General features: G+C 38.8%; 1 protein-coding gene across 1 annotated transcript; it reads left to right on the top strand.

Annotated features, from left to right (window-relative positions):
- The first annotated feature begins 310 nt into the window (after positions 1-310).
- Positions 311-17,567, top strand: srpra.L (SRP receptor subunit alpha L homeolog). Its single transcript, XM_018225751.2, has 14 exons — positions 311-541; positions 2,120-2,203; positions 2,758-2,921; positions 5,091-5,245; positions 5,976-6,141; positions 6,443-6,590; positions 9,915-10,051; positions 10,532-10,650; positions 11,351-11,437; positions 11,523-11,695; positions 12,119-12,332; positions 13,031-13,194; positions 13,390-13,488; positions 15,975-17,567. Exons 1-14 carry the CDS (start codon positions 425-427, stop codon positions 16,101-16,103), a joined length of 1,956 nt encoding a protein of 651 aa, XP_018081240.1. The 5' UTR covers positions 311-424; the 3' UTR covers positions 16,104-17,567.
- The last annotated feature ends 3,834 nt before the right edge of the window (positions 17,568-21,401 follow it).

Below are 21,401 nucleotides of genomic sequence, written 5' to 3'. Positions count from 1 at the left end.
ATACATCGTTTTCACATTACGTCATCAGTCTGAGACATAGCCGACGTCCAATCATTGTAGCAGAGCCCTGAACGCGATTGAAGTTTACACACAAGACATAAACGAAAGTGCGTTTGGCTTGGAAATAGCGTTTACTGTCTATAATTCTGTATCCAGCAACTTCGTGCATTAAACTCCTTTCTAGTAATATGCGATCAATACGTATAGCAAGAAGGTGTACCAACAGGGCGGGCACGCTTTGAGAAAGCAATTTCAAATGAGCCTTCAGTGGGTGTATGAAGATGTCAGACATCCGGGATTTCCTTTGCAAGCTCATTGCGTCGTTCTCAAGGGAAGTGATGTCATTCAGCCCGGTGAATCTCTGACGTGTCGTAAGGGACCCGACTAGCTGTGTTTCGGGAGTCGCTTGGTAGGATAGTTGAAGATGTTGGACTTTTTTACTATTTTCAGTAAGGGGGGGATCGTGCTGTGGTGTTTCCAAGGGGTGCCTGCGTCTTTCACCGGCCCAGTAAATGCGCTGATCCGCTCCGTCATCCTCCAGGTGAGAGAGGCCCAGCTGATGATGTTGTTTTCGCACCTTAGCGCTCACATTGTGTGGTTCCTGCTTTTTTATATAATTTGTACTATTAGCAGCATCAGTGGGGAAGTGGGTGCTGGGGGCTGTAACAGCTGAGGAGCGACAGGTTGCAGTCTACTGCCAATGGCTACTGTATTTGTTGAAGCCATGATTCCCTCTGACATATTGTATCATCAGAGCACTTCTTCTCCTCTGCTTTCTATTGCTTCCAGCTTTTCTCAGGCCAAGATGTGTTTGTATTGTATAAGTCAGCTTGGGAGATGTAATTACATGACTCCTATGTTGGCAACTGTGACTCCCCAACTTTATATATTTATTTTATATATTTTTTGGAATTCATCAATATTTTAACAGTTTAAATCTACTATATTTCTGTCTGCTCGTTGGCTATGTTGCACTCATTAGAACAGTGATGGTGTGGAATTCATTGGGCTTCTCTAGAGTGATTGAAACTCAGTACCCACAATTTCAGATAAAGCAAAGAAAAATTCTTTTTAATTCTTACCATTTTGCCAATATTGAAGTTTAATATTCCAGCTCAGTGACCCAGGTGTAGGGTTGCCACCTGGCTGGCCGGTTAAAATGAGGGTTGATCCCAATGTTATTAATAGGGAAAAAAGATAAATATATAGGAAGGCTGGTATTTTTTCCGGTAAAGGTGGCAAGCAACCCAAACAAGGTGCAGGTTTCTGAACTGTTACAATTTGCTACATTAGTTGATACATTTCTCTTCAGCATCTGTGGAGTTTTAGCAACTGTCGTATCAATTCTGACAGCTGCCTGTAATGATACTTGTGGATTCTGCTCAGCAGGGACAAAGATAAGAAATATGTCCATTAATGTATCAATCTAGAACAGTTACAGAGTCAGTGACCCCCTCCCCCCAGATCTACTTTATAAAGACATAAAAAAAAGGTGAAACATTTAACTTTACACTTCACTATCACAAATAGAAACTAATGTAAAAAGACTTTATTTTTGATGAACTGTCTGAAACAGCTGGACTAAAAAAAAGAGTGTTTGGAAGGTGGACAACCCCTTTATGTTTGGCTTTTCACTCGCTTACACCCAGCGTGCAGAACTTAGTAGCAGGTTGCTGCCTATGAGCAATCATATATCACATGCATGTGCATAACGTCCCCAGCTTGACCATTATACGTGTGATTGGTCGACACTGCCTTATTGCAGGAGCAGCTGGGACTCTCGCTTATTATGTACATGCATGAATGCCAAAATGGGCAGCCATCTGATAACTCGCTTCCAGGGTGGGCAGCATAGTACACAGTAGGGGAACATTCTTGCAAAAACAGTATTGTTTCCTCCAGCTGGAGTGTGTGGTTATTTAGCTTGCACTTCTGGTGGGGGAAACAATTTTTCTATGATAGGTGCCCATTAAGATCTATCCACATCTGTTTGTATGTGTGTGCCCTGGTATTTGCTAAAGAGTGGTGGGCTACAACAGCCTCTTCTTTGAAATGACTGGGACAATTACTAACATTTTGTCTGTTTTCTGCCCTGTTAATCACTATCTTCTTTTTTTAGGAGAGAGGAGGAAACAATTGCTATAACCATGACTCCCTCACTCTTAAATACAAGCTTGATAACCAGTTTGAACTGGTGTTTGTGGTAAGTATCCTATTAAGTTTTATGTGTTATGTCTATTGGTTCAAAGAATACATAAAAAATACAGTTTACAACTGAATATAGAAATGTTGCTATATATATTCTGTTATCATTAGAAGCTCTAGTGACTTTTAGGATATCTGACTGAGGTCCCATTCATGCAGTTCTGCTGCCTGCCCATATGATCTATAGTCTGCTTCAAACACAAGCCAAAGCTGGTATATATCTTATAGTTACTGACTATATAAAGAGTCCATTAACTAAGAAATTATAATGCACATTTGACAAGATGGTGTTAAGTGAATGTGGAAGGATGTTCTATAGAAGGGAGCACAGTAAATAACATCTAAGTAACCTGTAAAATGATTTTGTGGCTGCTTTTTGAATTGTAACAGTTTGGCTACATACTGTGTGTGTGTGTGTGTGTGTATATATATATATATATATATATATATATATATATATATATATATATATATATATATATATATATATATATATATATATATATATATATATATTTTCATAGTTTACATATTGTTTTTTTTGTTCTACAGGTTGGCTATCAAAAGATTTTAACCTTAACTTATGTGGATAAATTGATAGACGATGTTCATAAAGTGTTTAGAGATAAATATCGCAATCAGATACAGCAGAATGGAACACTGGGGTTACTCAATGGCTCCTTTGAGTTTCAAGATGATTTTCACACTATCCTTAGGTAACGTATTTCTTTTAAAATCACTATTGATAACTGTCACTTCGGATAAATGCTTTAAAGGGAATGTCAACCCCAAAAAAATGCTGAGTAACTTTACAATATACATTCATTACAATTTCGCTATGGTTTTTAAGTTATTTCTATGTGTATTGCTATTGAAAGCAGTACTTGTCTGTCTGTTTCTATCTTCAGTCCTGATGGCTTAGACTGTTCATACAATTTAAGACATGGAGCTGATTAACAGACCCGTCTTTGCTGGGGAGCTAAGAGTTTTGCAACATTGCTTTCAATAGCAATTGTTTTTACAAATAACCTTAAAGGACCAGTAACACAAAAATTTTTTTCCCCAAAATTCGTTAGTATAGAACGAAAAATAAACACCAAGGCAAATAAAACTTTTAAATTGCAAAGCCTTTATTAAGATATAACTTACCAAAACTCCACTTCCTGTCCTCTTCTAAAACGGCGAAAGGGCGACCATCCATGCAGCGGCGTTCAACTTCTCCTCCCTGGCTATTCTAGTGACAGTATGTGAAGAGGAGGCAGTGGTCCGCTCTGCAGCGCTTCCCCTATTCCCAGCAGTCGGACTTTGACTCCAGCCTTTGCTCCTCCGACGAGGAAGAAGAAGAGGAGGAGGGCAGCCTCTGCCTCTCCAGCGGCAAGTGCTGTCTGCAGAATGGTAGTAATAGTAAGCGGCAGGCGCACCGATCTGCTGAAGAATATCCACTTGTTCCCCGTCGATGTGCCCATCTGAGTGTGCCTGGGGCTGGCAGTCCCAGCTGCTGCAGAAGAAGCCGGGATTTTAGACTCCGGTTGCTGCAGAATCCATGGATGAGGTGGGAGTGCTGAACCACTTGCTACCCGTCGATGCGCTACGAGAAAAAAAATTTAGTGTTACTGGTCCTTTAAAACACTGACATTTTTAAATAAATGTACAACTGGAAAGTTGCTAAGAATTACTTTTCTTTTATTAGGCACATTTCTATTTTGGGGTTGACTTTCCCTTTAAAGTATTTATCATGGAGGGTCTGTAGCGTCTATATCCATGTATTGGTTTTACAAAGAGGATCTGTCACCCTAGGAAATAATTCTAAATTCATTTTCATTGTGTTAGATGAGCAAAATAAACTTTACTTGCACTATACTAATTATTTAAATCTTGTTTCCTTCTTTCTTTTGGAATCCACAATTAGAACATAGAGGCAGTGACCAACAAATTCCTCAAAAGACTTAAACAGGCTTTCTGCTTGTAAAGTCTAGTGTATTGGGGGTCAATGGGCAAATTTGCACCCGGGCAGTAACCCAAAGCAATCCATCAATGATTAGCTTTTATCAGTCAGCTGCAGGTTAAGGACTAAAAACATTTATCTGTTTGGTTGCCATGGGTTACAGCCCAGGAGCAAATTTGCCCACTGTATATAAATGACCCCCAGTAAGTTAGGTTGAGAAAAGACACCCGTCCATCAAGTTCAGCCATATAAAACCTGCCCAACTGCCAGTTGATCCAGAGGAAGGCAAAAAAACACAATTTAAAGCTAATTTGCTGGAGAGGGGGAAGAAATTCCTTCCTGACTCCAAGACGTCAATTGGAATAGTCCCTGGATCACTAGAGAGGGGGAATGTGAGGAGGGCAGTGACATCTACAAAGTGCAGAAATGAAAGTGATTGCTATGCCTCAAGGCCTAAAGGTGGGCAGGCAATATATGACTGACAGCTGAGATTTCTAAACAAGTTTATTACAGGTATGGATGATTTAATAAGAGAATAAAGAATTTAGGTTTCAAATTTAAGTTAAAAATAAATTATTATACAGCTTTTTTTGTCTGGTTGACAGGTCCTCTTTAAGGACCAATAACTAACATACATGTTTAGAAATGATATATTCAATGTACTCTCTGCTGTGGTTCTGCCATGTTGGGACTCAAATTTAATTTCTTTTCAATATAATCATTCCCTGTGTGTGTTCATCTCTGAGTCCTTCTCCAGCTTTTTCTCATATACTGTATTTAAATCTGCTTACTCTCCCTCACAGGGCAGCATTTCTCCAACATATGCTGAAAAACGTGTTATTGATATTGCAAACATGTTTTAATGCAGGAATCAAAGGTGCTGTTACAACTAGTATAGCTATGTATATATATCATTTTAATTCAATGTTCCTTTCTGCAGAGAGGTAGAGGAAAGCGGCAAAGCGCGGGCTCCTCAGGCCATGAAAACATTTGAACAGTCCCAGAAATCCCAGAAAACTGTAAAGTCTATGATTGAGAAGCCAGCTGACAAAGTGAAGGAGAATAACAAGAAGAACAAGGCTTCCAAAAAAGAATGTAAGTGAGGAACTGCCCTGGCCGAATTCTTAGTAACACGAGATTAACTACAGTAGAAGCACAGTCCTCTAACGTTAACCTCATTGTGTTTCTTTATTTTTCTTTATTTGATGTTTCCATATATTTAATAAATATCCGTATGAGATTAGTCATCGGTAAAGTGGTAGACTTTCTTTCAGCAATACAGGGCAATGGCATATTACATTAGGATAATGGGAAAGGGGGCAGAATCTGTCCCTTCTGAAAAACACAGACAGAGGATGAGCCCCTTACTCTGCCTGCATCTGAATCTATTGTGTTGGCCCAGGTGCAGGCACATGCGGTGGATTTCGGCACTGAAGTGCAAACTTGAATGACTTAATGTGGGTGTGAATCAGAGCCCTTTGTGCAGAGAAAGGAGTTTATAGATGAGCTATATTGGGGTGATTATATGCAGAAGAGTATATGTTGGCAGTCCATATACCTTCCTGTGAGTTTTTATCCACTTGCATTCTGTATAGCCATCACCTAAAATAATAGCTTGTTTAATATGACAGAGGTAGGTGTGTTTTTTACCAACAAATCTGCACTGTATTCTATGTATGATCCAGTTCATAAGAAGTTAGAAGAATTAATTTTCACATTAGTAATGCATTGAGGTATCAGCAGCTTTTTGCTTTCAAGAAGAGAATGCCAGTTTCAGCTTGACAATTTTTCAACTGCTTTAAAGTTGTTCTGCATTGTGTCCCAGCACCAGCTTCAGAAGTTGTAACTTCTAGCAACAAATCATCTCCTGCACCCAAGCAAAGCAGCCCTGCTGCAGCTGGGAATAAAGATGAACTGACATCCGAAGAAATCATGCAGCGCAATCGGGAGGAGTTCTTCCGTAAAAAGATGAAAGGCACAAACAAGGCTAAGTGAGTATGGAAAATACGTTAATGTGCCAAAAGAGAACTCCCTGGAACTCCTTATTTAACAACATATTGTGCTACAAATTGCTGGTTTAACCTTTGATAATATGCCTCATTGTTATGAAGACAATTAATATTAGCATGGAATCACACCTGCTGCTTTATAACCACTTTGATCAGACTCATTCAGATTTTTTTTTTCCTTTAGCCTGTTTTTTTTTTTTTTTTTGGGGGGGGGGGTTAACTAAGCATTATAACTAAATGTAGTCAATTATTGTTTAGTGATTTGCTAGTGATTCTTTTTCAGCAAATCCCCGAAACCAGAGGCTCAGAAAGAGAAAGGAAAGCAGCCCCGGATGTGGGAAAATGGAGGCTCTAAAACCAAAGCATTGGATTACAGCAAGCAAGAAGAAGGAGCACCCGCACCAATGCCAGCTGATGACCTTATGGCTACGGTAAAGATAAAGCCTAACACAGCAGTACTTTGCTTTAAACCTCATTTCTGCAAAGTTTCAGCTGTACTGTAGGATCTTTAAGTGATACTGACCTATTTTTGTAAAAATCAATATTACTAAAAACTTTGTATAAAACTGCCACCCCCATCTCAGCAATACATAAAGTGGAGATAGTTTTTGAACTATCAGGAGCGGATTATAATGAAGGCTTGGGGAGGCTTAGCCTTCTCAAACCAGCAGGGTCAGGTTTCCAACACTGAATATAGGGTATCTGCCTTGAATAAAATCTTGAAGCTGATTGGAGAGTGCCACTGTCAATCTCAAATAGAAGAGGGAGAGGGGAGCAGGAGCAGAGAGAGAAAGGAGGAGGCGGGAACCCCAGTGAAATTCAGATAATTGTGCAGCTTAGACGTTATGAGAAGTGAGTGTCAGTGCCCATGTGTCTGTATGTATATTACATATTCGGTTTGGGATTCGGCCAGGATTCGGCAGGATTCGGATTTGGACGAATCCTTCTTCCTGGCCGAACCCAAATCCTAATTTGCATATGCAAATTAGGTGCGGGGAGGGAAATCATGGGACTTTTTGTCACAAAACAAGGAAGTAAAAAATGGTTTCCCATCCCACCCCTAATTTGCATATGCAAATTAGGATTCAGTTCGGTATTTGGCCGAATCTTTTGTGAAGGATTTGGGGGTTGGGCCGAATCCAAAATAGTGGATTCGGTGCATCCCTAATATTTATGATAATTAAGGTGAGCTGTTTGCTATACAATCAGCTTGAAAAGTTATTCATAAGTCAAAACACGATCAAAGTAGTTGCCTGATAAAATACTCTGATTTCTCAACATAATGTTTGGTGTGTTCCCTTGCCCAAATTATTTAGCCTGGTCCATTTGATTTCTGGCTGTCTTTAACAACTTCAGCTTCTTAGGAAGGAGCAGAGAAGCTGCCCCTGGGGAAACTTGGGGCATAAGGTGTGGATATTTGAGAGATCCTGGTATATTTCTGGATGTGCAACTATAAATCTCTTCTAAATCAGTATGGGGCTTGTCTGAGACTTTGATCGTGTGTATGCCAGTATCTATATGCCTGCCAAATATGTGTGTACATTTTCACTGCCTGTCCCAGTAGTACTGCATCTCTGTGTGTGTTTCTGCCTAAATAAGCCTGGGTATACCTAATTATATCAGAATTTCTGTACCTGTGTCTTAATCTGTGTTTGCGTATGTTTATATCTATCTGAGTCCTTGATTTAGTGTAGTTAAAATTCAGGTTATTTTAGAACCTCTGAACTTAGCTATAGCATACGTCTACAAGAAGCAAGATTTTATTACACTACATCTTCAGGATTTCATTCATTACTGTTCAACCTAAAGTAATTTGTTCAGTTGATATCTAATACAGGTATGGAATGCATTATCCAAAAATCTCCGAATTACGGAAACACCATCTCCCATAGACTAGATTATAAACAATTAATCCAAATTTTATAAAATGATTTCCTTTTTCTGTAATAATAAAACAGTAGCTTGTACTTGATCCCAACTAAGATATAATTAATCCTTATTGTAAGCAAAACCAGCCTATTGGGTTTATTTAATGTTAACAAGATTTTCTAGTAGACAAGGTATGAAGATCCAAATTATGGAAAGTTCCGTTATCCAGAATACCCCAGGCCCGAGGATTCTGGATAAAAGGTCCCATACCTGTATTTGCAAATACATTCATTTTTTTTACACATTTACATATAATTAATAATGCATGTCATTTACACTACATTTATTCTGGGGTGACCCTGGCTTATTTATAAACAGTGGGCACATGTGCACCTGGGCAGTAACCCATAGCATTGAACTTTTGCTTTCAGTGTTTAACCTAAATCTGGCTAAAATCACAGATTGGTTGCTATGGGTTACAGCCCAGGTGCAAATTTGCCCACTGTCCATGAATGACTCTTGTTGTATCTACTTTTTTGTGTGATTTGACTAAGAAACAAGTAGTGGAAGGTATAGCATTGAATAGCCTTCCCAAAACAAAAATATCACCCTCCGCCTATGGGAGCAGTGCTGTTTCCCTTCCTCACACAGTCCTCCCATAGGCTGAAGTCCAAATGGAAACAGAACTCCAGGCTATTGAAGGACCACACTGCCTTCAGCCAAGAGTGTCTGACTCAACCAACTTATATGTATATGTGTATACATCTGTCTACAGCTTGAAAAATGTTCCCAAAGCATGCTTTGGGAACATTTTTCAAGTTACATAGTTATACCTCTGTTTGGCCACCAGAGGACCCCGGCATGCTACAAACAATTTTCATTATGCTCTTGATCCAAGGTAATTAAACATATTAGATCTGTCTACAGCTGGTGTACTTTTGTGTACACGGGCCAAATCTTGAAAAAGTCTTCCGAAGGAATTGTTCAGTATAAAAATAAAAACTGGCTAAATAGATCGGCTGTGCAAAATAAAAAAAAGTTTCTAGTATAGTTAGTTAGCCAAGAATGTAATGTATAAAAGCTGGAGTGACTGGATGTGTAACAGAACAGAACACAACTTCCTGCTTTGCAGCTCTCTTGGTTTCCACAGATTGGTTACCAGGCAGTAACCAATCAGTGACTTAAGGGGCCCACATGGATCATACCTGTTGCTTTTGAATCTGAGCTGAATGCTGAGGATCAATTGCAAACTCACTGAACAGTTATGTCCCATGTGGCCCCCCTTCAAGTCACTGACTAGCTCAGCTGAAAAGCAGGAAGTTGGATTCTGGCTGTTATGTTAGACATCCAGTCACTCCGGCCTTTATAGATTACGTCTTTGGCTAACCAACTATATTAGAAACATTCTGCACAGCCTATCTATTTAGCCATTATTTATTTTTACACTGAACTGTTCCTTTAAGTTTGGGAAGGGTGTGACAATGGCCTTAATAGGGGTAAAACAGACCTGCTTATTTGAGATTAACATATATGAGAACTCTTTCTGTTTTGTGTAAATTCTGAGGAAGGTAGTATAAAAGTATTCAATATTGTGCACTTGCATTGGACTACCCTCAATTAATCATTTTTTTAATGTAATAGTTTTTACATCTGTATGTTATGTTTGTAACAGTCAGAATCTCAAGGCTCAGATTACCCAAATCTGTAAACGTTTAGGGTTTATTTTCATTTTCAGATATATTATTTGTTTCATCCCCTCCACACACACACAATTTCACAGAAGGAATGCTAGCATCCTATCTCTTTAAATAGCGAAAAATATTAAAATTACAAGATGGTAATTTGCATTTAATTGCACTTAATTTCTATGTTCTGTCCTTTTGCAGCAATATCGTGTTGGAGATATGCAAGGGAATCTCCCTGATATAGAGTGTGAGAGTAGCAGCGAAGAAGAAGAGGAGGAGGAGGAAGAAGAGCTGCCAACAATCAAACCCAAAGCTGCTCCAGCTGCTACCAAGTCAAGGTAGTTAATCCTGTATTTGATGTCAGAATTGATCATGTAGGCTTGTATTCATTGGAGAAGTTGTAAGGAAGCGATCCTCTTCCTGTTTCTTCCTTCTTTACACGGTGCACATGCACAGTACAGGGAAAAGCAGAACTTTTAACAAAAAAGTCAGCCTTTTCACTTTACTGCACATGCATTTACCCCATGTATTTAATAAAGAAGTGGAAGAAGAGGATTGTTCTGTGGTGCTTGGTGAAAAGTACCCCTTGCGGGTGCAGTTTTTTGAAGGAGCTCCAGCCCGGGGTATTAGGTAAGTAATTACAGTCACCCCCAAGGATTTGGACTTTTCTTCTGGACAGCCTGGAACTCTTAGTTGATGAAACAATTAAGCCATTTTCAGTTTCATGTCAAGTTTGTTGCTGATTTACTTATAGAACTTCTGATGGTTTTGTCCTTAATGCAATAACTTTGAACTCCTTTCCACCTTACTTTCCGTAGTGCTAAGAAGAGCAGTTTTGGGGGAATGTTTGGCATGCTAAAGGGTTTAGTGGGTGCCAAAAATTTAACAATGGAAGATATGGAACCTGTCTTGGAGAAAATGAAAGATCATCTTATTGGTAAGTTTGGGCTTCTGCAATAGGTTTTTAATCCAAAAAGCAATTCACTTAAATAGGCTGGAGGCCACGTCTAGATTAAAGCACCACAGAGGTCATGATGGTGAATGTTCTGGAATGAACTTAGAAAGTATTTTATTATCCTTTGTTTATGTAGCACCAACATATTCCCTAAGAAATAACACACACAATGGTCACATTTTTATTTTGGGAACCAATTCCTTTTTCTGTATGTTTTTGGAGTATGGGAGTGAACTGGAATGCCCAGATGAAACCCATGCAAGCAAAGACAGCACATACAACCTTCTTGCACACCGTGTCCTGGCTTGAGTCAAACCTAAGATACCAGTGCAAGGCAGCAATGCAAACTACTGCACCAGCATTATAGTAAATGCCTTTAGTTAGAGGAAAATTGCAGGTGGGTCATATAGATTGATGCATTGCCATATTCAGGTGGATAAATGGTCTCTGAACATTATTTCCCCTGCCTGCAGAGGCTTTGTTTACCCCAATCCTTTTTGGTTATTGCTCTTAATGTCATGAAGTATAATAACACGATTTAGTTCCTTGCCTTGAAGGACTATACTCCACGCATGGCGCGGCCACATTCTCTGTAAGCCTTAGATTATATTAAAGTGCAAGATTATCTGTTATATGTGATCCCATTTGTCATGCAACTCAATCTGCTCTTCTTTCAATATAGCCAAGAATGTTGCTGCTGACATTGCTGTTCAGCTCTGTGAGTCAGTGGCCAAGAAACTGGAAGGCAAAGTGATGGGAACATTTACTAGTAAGTGTGAAACCTTTGAAATAGTAGCGGAGTAGTGTAAGTCTACATATAACTTACTGATCTCTTATGTCATTCTTGCTCCTAGCTGTGACATCATCTGTAAAAGAAGCGTTGCAAGAATCCCTTGTGCAGATACTACAACCCAAGCGCCGAGTGGATGTCCTGCGTGATGTGATGGAGGCACAACGCCTGCGTCGCCCATATGTCATCACTTTCTGTGGGGTCAATGGTGTAGGAAAATCTACCAACTTGGCCAAAGTAAGTGAGGTCAAAGGGACCGCGTGTATTCTGGCAACTTCTGTTCAGGGAGAGGAATAAATACAAGATAGAGCTAGTACTAACCAGGTACAATTGGAATCAAAACAACAATCTAATGTTAAAATGAATGATGATAAAGCTTCATGCTTTACATTTTTCACTCCTGTCTAGCAGTCCTCGTCCTCTGAATATTTATATATATTTCCATGAATGTGAATCAAGATATGTCCATAGAAAAACAACATATTTGAACCTTTCATGGTGATTGTAAACCACAGTCCTATCATGCTCATCATAGTAATGTAAGAGCAGCTTGAGAATTGCAGACTAGGAACCCATGTGCCTTCACACAATTTGCACACAGGTTTAAAAGTTCTGATAAAACTTTACTTAGTTGCTCTTTCTCTAATTTTTCTCTTTCAGATCTCTTTCTGGTTAATGGAAAATGGTTTCAGTGTTTTGATAGCTGCCTGTGACACATTCCGTGCAGGGGCAGTGGAGCAGTTGCGTACCCACACGCAACGTCTTAACTCCGTGCATCCACCTGAGAAGCACAAAGGCCGTACCATGGTCCAGCTCTATGAGAAGGGCTATGGCAAAGATGCTGCTGGCATTGCAATGGAAGCCATAACATATGGTATGTTCCTACAGGGCTGTCAGCTGATTCTGCTCCTTATGGATTTTTATGGCCCTACCCCTCTGCTCACATGCTCCATAGACTTAAATGATAATCAAACTGTCAAATGTAGTATGAGGAAAAATACATTTATATGGCACTCTGTACGACAACAGGTCCTCCTGCTTAAATTTGTGCTGTTTCTGTGCAGTCTTTTGTTTTCTGCAGAATTCCTTTTTTTGTGCTGAAACACTGTATAATGCCTACACTAATATGATGTTTATACTCTATCTCTGCAACCAAAACCGGAAACTTCATCTTCAGATAGATGACTTCTGCATTAATAAATACCCCTTATATAATGGTTATTACTGGGGGTGTCTTCTGACATTTTTCTCTGCAGCTTGTTCCAGGAATATCTGCATTTTTAGGTGATTATCTCAAAAATAATTACCTGTATTTGAAGCACCCTAGTGAGACCTGTATACTTGTTCTAGAGATATATATGTAATATGTTGTATAATTTGAATTAAAGGTGAACAAAACCCTACATAAGTTATTGTCCCCCTCCCCAATAATGCCCCTTTCATCTTACATGTTGAGACAATGCCACAAAGCAGCTTTAAAGATGCCGTCTCACACCAGTTAATATTCTTCTGTAAGAGATGGCCTAATTAAAATGTAATTAACATTTTTTTATTCATAATTTTTCTCTGCAGCGAGAAACCAGGCATTTGATGTGGTATTGGTTGATACAGCTGGCCGCATGCAAGACAACGCACCACTAATGACTGCCCTGGCTAAGCTGATTGCAGTGAATGTGCCTGACTTGGTGCTGTTTGTTGGGGAAGCTTTAGTTGGCAATGAAGCAGTGGATCAACTGGTAAGTAGTTCCGAGCACCTATTCAAGACTCCACCTTAAGGAAATACAGTATTCTAGCTAGCATTATTATTTTGTAATGATAAGGAATTCAACACACAGTCTTCATGGATTAAATGATAAAGCCACTATGAATTGAGCTTTGAGCTCATTAGCCTTTGCATTCCTCCATTTTACAAAGAGTACCCTGTATTGCAGGTGAAGTTTAACAAGGCGTTGGCTGATCATTCTATGGCAGATAAGCCACGTCTCATTGATGGCATTATACTCACCAAGTTTGACACCATTGATGACAAGGTAAGGCGACTGACTACTGAAATGTACCAGTGATTTTTGCTTATAGGTTTTAACCCTTTAATCACCAGCACACACTGTGACTGAGAATAGCAGTTTGATACACAACACACTTTTACTTTTTGACTGCAATGCAGAACCATTTATGGCATTCTATCTACCTCCATGCCAATAACATAGGAAAGTGTTATAAAAATGCAGACCCTTGCCCAGTTCTCTCATCATCTTACAAATATTTGTTTTCTGATGTTTACATTTCAAAGCACTGAAACTTGCATTTTTTTAAAATGTATAATGATAGGAAAAAATCATATTAAAAAAATACAAAAACAACCTATGTTGTTTACATTCATATTCAATCTCTATACTTTACTTTAAAGGTATAGTGACTTTTTAGATTTTTAAAATGAAGGTGTCGCTTACCTTTAATAAGCTACCTGGTGCGAACGTGGAGACTTTGAGCTGTTTCAGTTAGCTGTAAATCAAACTCAAATATATTATCATGGCAAACAAAGCACACACTGCTCTAATATGATGTATATGAGTTATCAAACTCTGACTTCTGCAAACAGACAGATTGCTGAGAGGGAGGAGGACAGTGAAGAATAACTATTTATTCCAGAAATGGCACAGAATTTTTAATTGATCATATTTAGAAAATGTTCTTATTTTTATGAATGAAGCTGTTATAAAAGGAAAATTATACCCCTTAACAATGTAGGTCTGTATGAAAAGATATCGCATAAAACAGTTCATATGTAAAACCCTGCTTCATGTAAATAAACCATTTTCATAATAATATACTTTTTTAGAAGTATATACCATTGGGTAATCATAAATAGAAAATTGCCATTTTAAAAAAAAAAAGGTCTGCCCCCTGTGATCAGCACACAAACATACCAAAAATAACATACCTTCGACTACAAGAGCCAATTAACAGAGTTCTGAATTTTGCTTCCCACACTTCTTCCTGTTGTAGTATTTCTGGTCAGGTGATCCCTGAGGCAGCACACAGACCATCACAAAATGGTGGTCCAAGGCAAGATGGAAAAGGGCAATATTTACTTAAATATATAATCCAGTTTGGTAAGATTATTTAATATGCCACTTAATATGATATAAACTATCTGTTAAGTATTCATTTTGGGGGTAAAGTTTTCTTTTAAGTCTACATTTTAGCAATAGTTTCCCTTTAAATATTGGCACAGATTCCATTGCTGGACATTCACTTGAAATTAAGCTTAGTCTTAGTAACCTGAACAACTTACAGTTAACATTCCTGGACAAATGTGCCAATCTCACCAAAGCTTGGTATATATTTATCCCAAAAGACTGAGCTGTTTGCTGCCACAGGTGCCTGTAAAAAATAGTTCATTGTAGATGTTGAATATTTATGGAAATACATAAACCCATTTTATGCAAGTTGCTAAGCAGTATTTTAAAGTAACTTCATTTATACACCAATTGCATAAGTTAGTGAAACTGTGCATCCACGATTAACTAGATGAGGTTGCTCCACTAATCAACAAGTTGCTATAGGGGAATTATTATTCAAAGTTTCAGCTCTTTGCTTTTGTTAAAGTAATGACTAACTAAGAACAGCTCAAACATTTGATTACAGCATTTCAATAAGGTTTTTTTTTTTGAGGCAAAGCAATGCTGAACTCTTCTTAATAAAGAGAACTTACAAACTGCCCTAGGAACCAGACTTAAGCTGGCCATAGACTCAAAGATACTATTGTATGAAATGAATATTCGTTCATTTTCGGACTGTTTGGATTGGCCCAACATTTTTTGTTCCATGGTGATCAGTCGTTCAGTTGACGGGACAGGTTAAAAGATTTATATTGGCTACCGACAAGATCTCTGCATGTTTTGCCTATCTGACTATATCAATGAAAGACACTACCTGTAGCTGGGTGAAAAAAAAAAAAGCTAAACACTGATTGGTTGATATTTGCCCAGTGTTTTAATATGGACCCCTGTAAATTTAGCTCACAATGCAGAAAACTACAGAGTCCAGATTATTTGTAATGCCATTTATTGTAGAATGTACTTTTCCTAGCAGTTGTACTACTCCCAATTTATAGTGGATGGTTGGGGACATTAAACTCATAGGAATACTTTGCATGCATCCTAGGGATGGTGATAACATACTTCCTTTAAGTCTGGTTAAGGCGGGCATAGACGCACGGATATTCCATACATGTATTGTGGGAGACAAGCCGACTGATATCGGCAAAAAATTTGGATATTGTTCGGCTTGTTGATCAACCAAGAGAGAAAATTAGTATTTCTCACCTTCATGCCACTTTGGTCAGTGCAGTGTATGGTAGTGCAACATGATGTCTTCAGGGTACAGCTACAATGGATCCAACAGGCCATTTTACATCTGCAACATCTCTGCATGTGATAATTATACAGCGATTGTTGTTTCTCTGAGCAGACCTATTAGGAATACAGGCTCTGATATTCTTCTTTCATTTCAGGTCGGTGCTGCCATCTCCATGACTTACATCACTGGTCAGCCCATTGTGTTTGTGGGAACAGGACAGACCTACTGTGATCTTCGCAGTCTGAATGCCAAGGCAGTGGTGGCTGCACTGATGAAAGCCTAATAATGGCCAATCTCTGCTCTTGCTGGGTGGTTAAACACAGAAACTGCTTCTGAGGTCACCGTAGATCTCTATTGTAGAGATATATGTCCTTGCTTTCCCTGTACAATTAGATAAAACTTTCCCAGAAGGCATTAGTGTACGGTTTTGCTTTGATCAACCAGACATTTGCTATTGCAGAACAGCTTCCAGTTTCCTGAATTGCTTTAAATGTGGACTATTTAGCCTTTCACCAAGAAATTCTTCTGCAACAGATTGCTTCTCAGTGTTATTCTTTTATGCCTGCACAATTTCAATGCTGCTTATGGCATTTTATATAAAATTATGATTCCTTTACTAATCAGCAATCTGCTTCTGCTACAATGCATGAAGCTCCCCTGTAGACCTTGATTCACAAACAGATCAGTAGAGCAGAAGCCTGGTGTAAACTGCAGAACAGACATTATTGCATTCTAATGGTTTCAAGATGTGCCGTTTCACTAGCGCTGTTAGAGCAGGTCACCAGATGGCGACAAGCCCTAATAGGAACGTATGGTTTTGCTGCTAAATAAAGCCACCCCTCATTATTCAGTATATTACTGTAAAAAAAAAAAAAATACAAAGTTTTATTCTCAACCCAAAGAGTTAAACCTCACCTTACAAACCAAGCCTAAGATTAAAGGCAAATCTCCCTTATTACGAGTAGGATGTATTTTCTTTACACAGACTATATTGTGTGAACAGAATTTAATCTTTGCATCTGTTCATAAGCTAAAGTGGCCTCATAACCTGCTTTAATGTTTTTTATAGCAGGAGAATCATCAGTGGAAAACACAAGGGACGCTACTCTTGCTGAATTCCTCATCCACTGTTCTATATGTAAAGTATTTCTGTGCACACCATAAGCCTCTTTAAAGCGATACTGACATGTTCTTATAAAATTCCGTCGGAAGTGTCAATCTTGCTGGGGGAGTTTAGGCATCAATCTATAAAAATGCACCCACCCAAGTTGTACCTGCAGTTCAGTAGTGGGAAACATGGTGGGCTGGAGGCGGTGCAATCCTTCCATAAGCCGTTTACAAATTAAATATTCTGGAGCCTATGGAAGGATCGACCACCTCCAGAATTGAACAGAACCCTAAACTTTGTTGGAGTAAAGTCTGAGGTAAGTCGATGCGCAATCTTCCTCTGTAATACTGACATGTTGCTATGGATTTTATAGGGCCATGTCTGTATCGCTTTAAGGAAAATATACAGTTCTTAGAAACAGGGTAGACTTCTGCTTTACACTGTGACATAAAGTAAGGCTTACTGTACATTACAATGCAAGTGAAGGATCCTCTGGTAGCAAATGGGTTTCAGAATTTGTTTCGTCCTATATAAATTGTTTTGTGACACCATCCTAAGCTCACGTGCAATATATGGATCGCAATCCATTCATGAAAACTTCAAATAATTTATAAGAGAATAAATTTCTTAGATAACAAATGGCTGTTTGTTTTTGTTTTTTAATGGCTGTTACTGAAATTGTTTGTTTTTGTAATACATTACAGGGCTTATTTACTACAGACCCCTGCGGCGATTTTTCAAGGAGGTGCAAAACTGCACCCTTGGGTGAATGCACCTTTTGATGGATTAAGAAATTGATTAGGAACTGTACTCCTAATAGGTGCAAAGCACAACTCACATGTGTGCAAAGGAGCCCTTATTTGTGCCTCCCGTAGAAAAGTGATACTGAAACTATAACATTTTTTCTCAAAATATTAATGTACGTTAACGGCCATTAAAGTCAGATCAAACTAAAATCCAAGATTAGACATTATTTATTATAAAAAAAAGCAAGATTTAATCGGATCGGGGACAAACACAAAACAATCGAGCAACAATTTTTTTCCGGCCTTTATCCCCAAAAAGCCCTAATTTTTAGATTTTTGCCTGAAAAGTCTGAAATACTCAGATTTCTGGGAAAATTCCAGCGCAGACCACAGAAACTTCCAAATAGGATAAAGACTTCTCTCATTGACTTATATAAAACCTCAGCAGGTCTGAGCTGAGATGCCAGATTTTCAGATTCAGACTTTTTCCATCCTCTGGGTATAATAAATATCCAAAAATTCGAGTTTTTATTTCCTCTAAAGATTCTGATTTTATAGTAAAAATTTGTGTTTGGCATTTGGACTTTAATAAGTAACCCCCTATAGGTGATGTTGATGTTGAACCCATAGCAGAGGAGAGAATCAGCCTCCTAGCACTATTCTGACATCAGAACGAAAACAGTTTAAGGAAAAGTTGATCTTAGAATTAATATATACAGGTATGGGAGCCATTATCCAAAAACCCTTTAAAAAAAAAATAATCCAAAAAGCTCCAAAATATGGAAATCACTGCCTGATTGTTAAGAGCTGAACTACACAGGAGCTTATTTTGGCTCTGTATTCTGTGGTTTTTATCCATCAAGATAAATTTTGGAGAGCTTTTCATATACTGTTGGATATAGATGCCTGGAAACACAAAACCATTCAACTTTCGCATTTTGTAGTATTCTACCAAGTCTTGTTGCATGCTTAAATTTTATAGGACCAGAGGTCTATCTACTTGAAGTCCATCGTGAAATTTAAGGTGAGTAGGATACAACAGCAAGGTAGTTAATTCAGACATAAGGGCTGCATAGCAAAAAGCTAAACTAATTTAGAAACCAAAAAAGGATGAAGTATTGGCACAGCATACAACTGTCTACATGAAACTGCAAGGTGAACATCATGTTTTTCCCAAAGAGCAGGAATCTGACACCGCAAATTCACTGGGGCATTCTGCAAGGTTTTTTGCAATAGTAAGAACAATATGCATGCTCTCTAAGCAAACTCTTGGGAATCCTATACTGAGAACACATCAGTCGGCTACTAAAGTTCCTGCTACTATATAAGCAGCTCTGTGTGCCTTCTCCCAGTCCTGTGATCATTTATGTGTCCTTGTTTCCTTTGCCCACTGTGGAGAAGCCAATATCATTCCTTCCCAGAGATCTGTAAGGCTTCTGTTGAGTTAACTTTTCAAGCACATTTTGAACCTGTTCTTCAGTGTTCTATCTGCAGCATGTTGAATTCACTGTATTATAAGAAGCTTTTATTCATCAGCCAAAATAAGCAAAATACATTACATTTGAGATACATTCAGTTTCAAAAATGATCAGTTATGCCTTGTTGTCTTATTGCACACTTGACTTTCCTCTTGATTTATATAAAATATTCCTCTCCACCAAGTAAAAGAAACCCATCACTAATCACAAATTCAGCCATATTATATTACTTGCATCTAGCATCTGAACAGCCTTAAAGGGGAAGGAAACCTAGTCGGCGCAAACCCCCCACCCCCCCTCCCGTTTGTTGCCCCCCCTCCCTCCTCCCCCCTGGCCTACCCGTCCCGCTGGGCAAATGCCCCTAACTTGTTACTTACCCTTCTGCGCAGGTGCAGTCCAGGGAGTTCACCGACGACATCTTCTTCCACGCGATCTTCTTCCTGCTGTGAACGGCGTTTTGGCGCATGCGCAGTAGGAGCATTTCGCCGGTACGGCGAAGAGTCACGTGCATGCGCAGTAGATCGTACCGGCGAACTGATCCTACTGAGCATGCGCCGGTCACAGCAGGAAGAAGATCACGTGGAAGATGTCGTCGGTGAACTCCCTGGACTGGACCTGCGCAGAAGGGTAAGTAACAAGTTAGGGGCATTTGCACAGCGGGACGGGTAGGTCAGGGGGGAGGAGGAAGGGTGGGCAACAAACGGGAGGGGGGGTGGGTGGTTTGCGCCAACTAGGTTTTCTTCCCCTTTAAATGGTCCATAGGAACATATACTAGGCAAAAGCTTAATAATAGAGTTTTTGCCTAAAATGCATTCCTAAAAATAAATATAGGTCAGCTTTCATCATAGGAAGAGTGTAGTCCCAACTTTGGGGTGTCGATAGCAATATCACTAGTAAACGAAGATATTATGATATCCACTAATTAATGTTCAACCTTACTTACTCAGATTACAGCAAAAAAAGTAAAGAACACGTAAAAAGTGTAGATAGCCTTGTAAGAATCAGGAAAGTTTAAATGTTTAAAAATTGAAAAGGTCAGTGCAGAACAACAAATTGCATTACGTGTCCTCAACACCATTTTATTTGGTAGGCCTGTGTCTTTTCTATATCTCTATATGTATTTAAATGTTTTAAAATAAGCGATTTAAACACACAATCCTATTTTTGTTGTGCAAATTTTAAGCACAAATTACTTAAGGGAAAAAAAAAGAAGTTTCTTCCATAACATTTAGTTTTTATGCTTCCATGCCTAATAATCAAACAAATGACACGTGTCAGAGATTATACCCAAGCAAATATATTCCTAATACCCAAAAGTCTTATTGGTTAGTGGCCAACCCTTTGTATGTTGCTCAAAGCAGATACTCATTTTTGAATTCCTGGCTTAAATACAAAAAACAGGTGTGCTGCCAAGTAGAGCCTCCTGTAGGCTGCCAGTCCACATAGGGGCTACCAAATAACCAATCATAATACTTATGTGGCATCCCCAGGGACTTTTTTTACATTTGAATTTGTCTCACAGTTAAAAAAGTTTGAGGGCCCCTGCGTTAGTGAAATGATCACTGTTATGTAAAATCTATAGCTGTGTACATGACTTGTACCTAATGCTGAATGAGAAAGGACAAATGACTCCATTGCAATATTTTCTACAAAGTTGCTGTGGCACACAGCTCTCTTCTAGCTCTATTATTTCTTCCTTATTCTAGTTCAGTGATGCCCAACAGGCAACTCCTCCTGCTCTGCAAGGGTCTCTAGATCTGCCGCCTGCACACATTTTATTGGATGCTCAGAAATGCTTGAATACATACACAGAAGTAATCTCATTCACACTGTCACCACTGATTGAAACACAATAGAACAACCCGCAATTACACACTTTTTAAAAAACGTTTCTCAAATTAAAACGTTGGTAAAATCTATTGTATTACGCTACAGCCACTGTGAAATATAATGTGCAGCCCTTTTGAGTCATCTGGGCCACAGGTGAAGCTCCTACGTTCTTGCTTGTTGCCAATGAGCTGGTATAGTCAGATTCCACATTATGGAGAACAGAAATCAGAATTTAGCTGCAGAAAGTCACTCTAATTCCATTTTCAGAAAAGTGGCCTAATTTATCCAAAATAAGCTCAATTTCCAGTAATGGATACTCCTTTGATTCGGAAGTAGACATATTTCCATTCACTGCTGACATACAATGTGAATTCATACTGATATTATATAAAAAAGTGGTATAAAGACAACACTGTAAA

This window comes from Xenopus laevis, chromosome 7L, assembly GCF_017654675.1.
Source record: "Xenopus laevis strain J_2021 chromosome 7L, Xenopus_laevis_v10.1, whole genome shotgun sequence".
Classification (NCBI taxonomy): domain Eukaryota; kingdom Metazoa; phylum Chordata; class Amphibia; order Anura; family Pipidae; genus Xenopus; species Xenopus laevis.
This window is presented reverse-complemented; position numbering and strand designations above follow the sequence as displayed.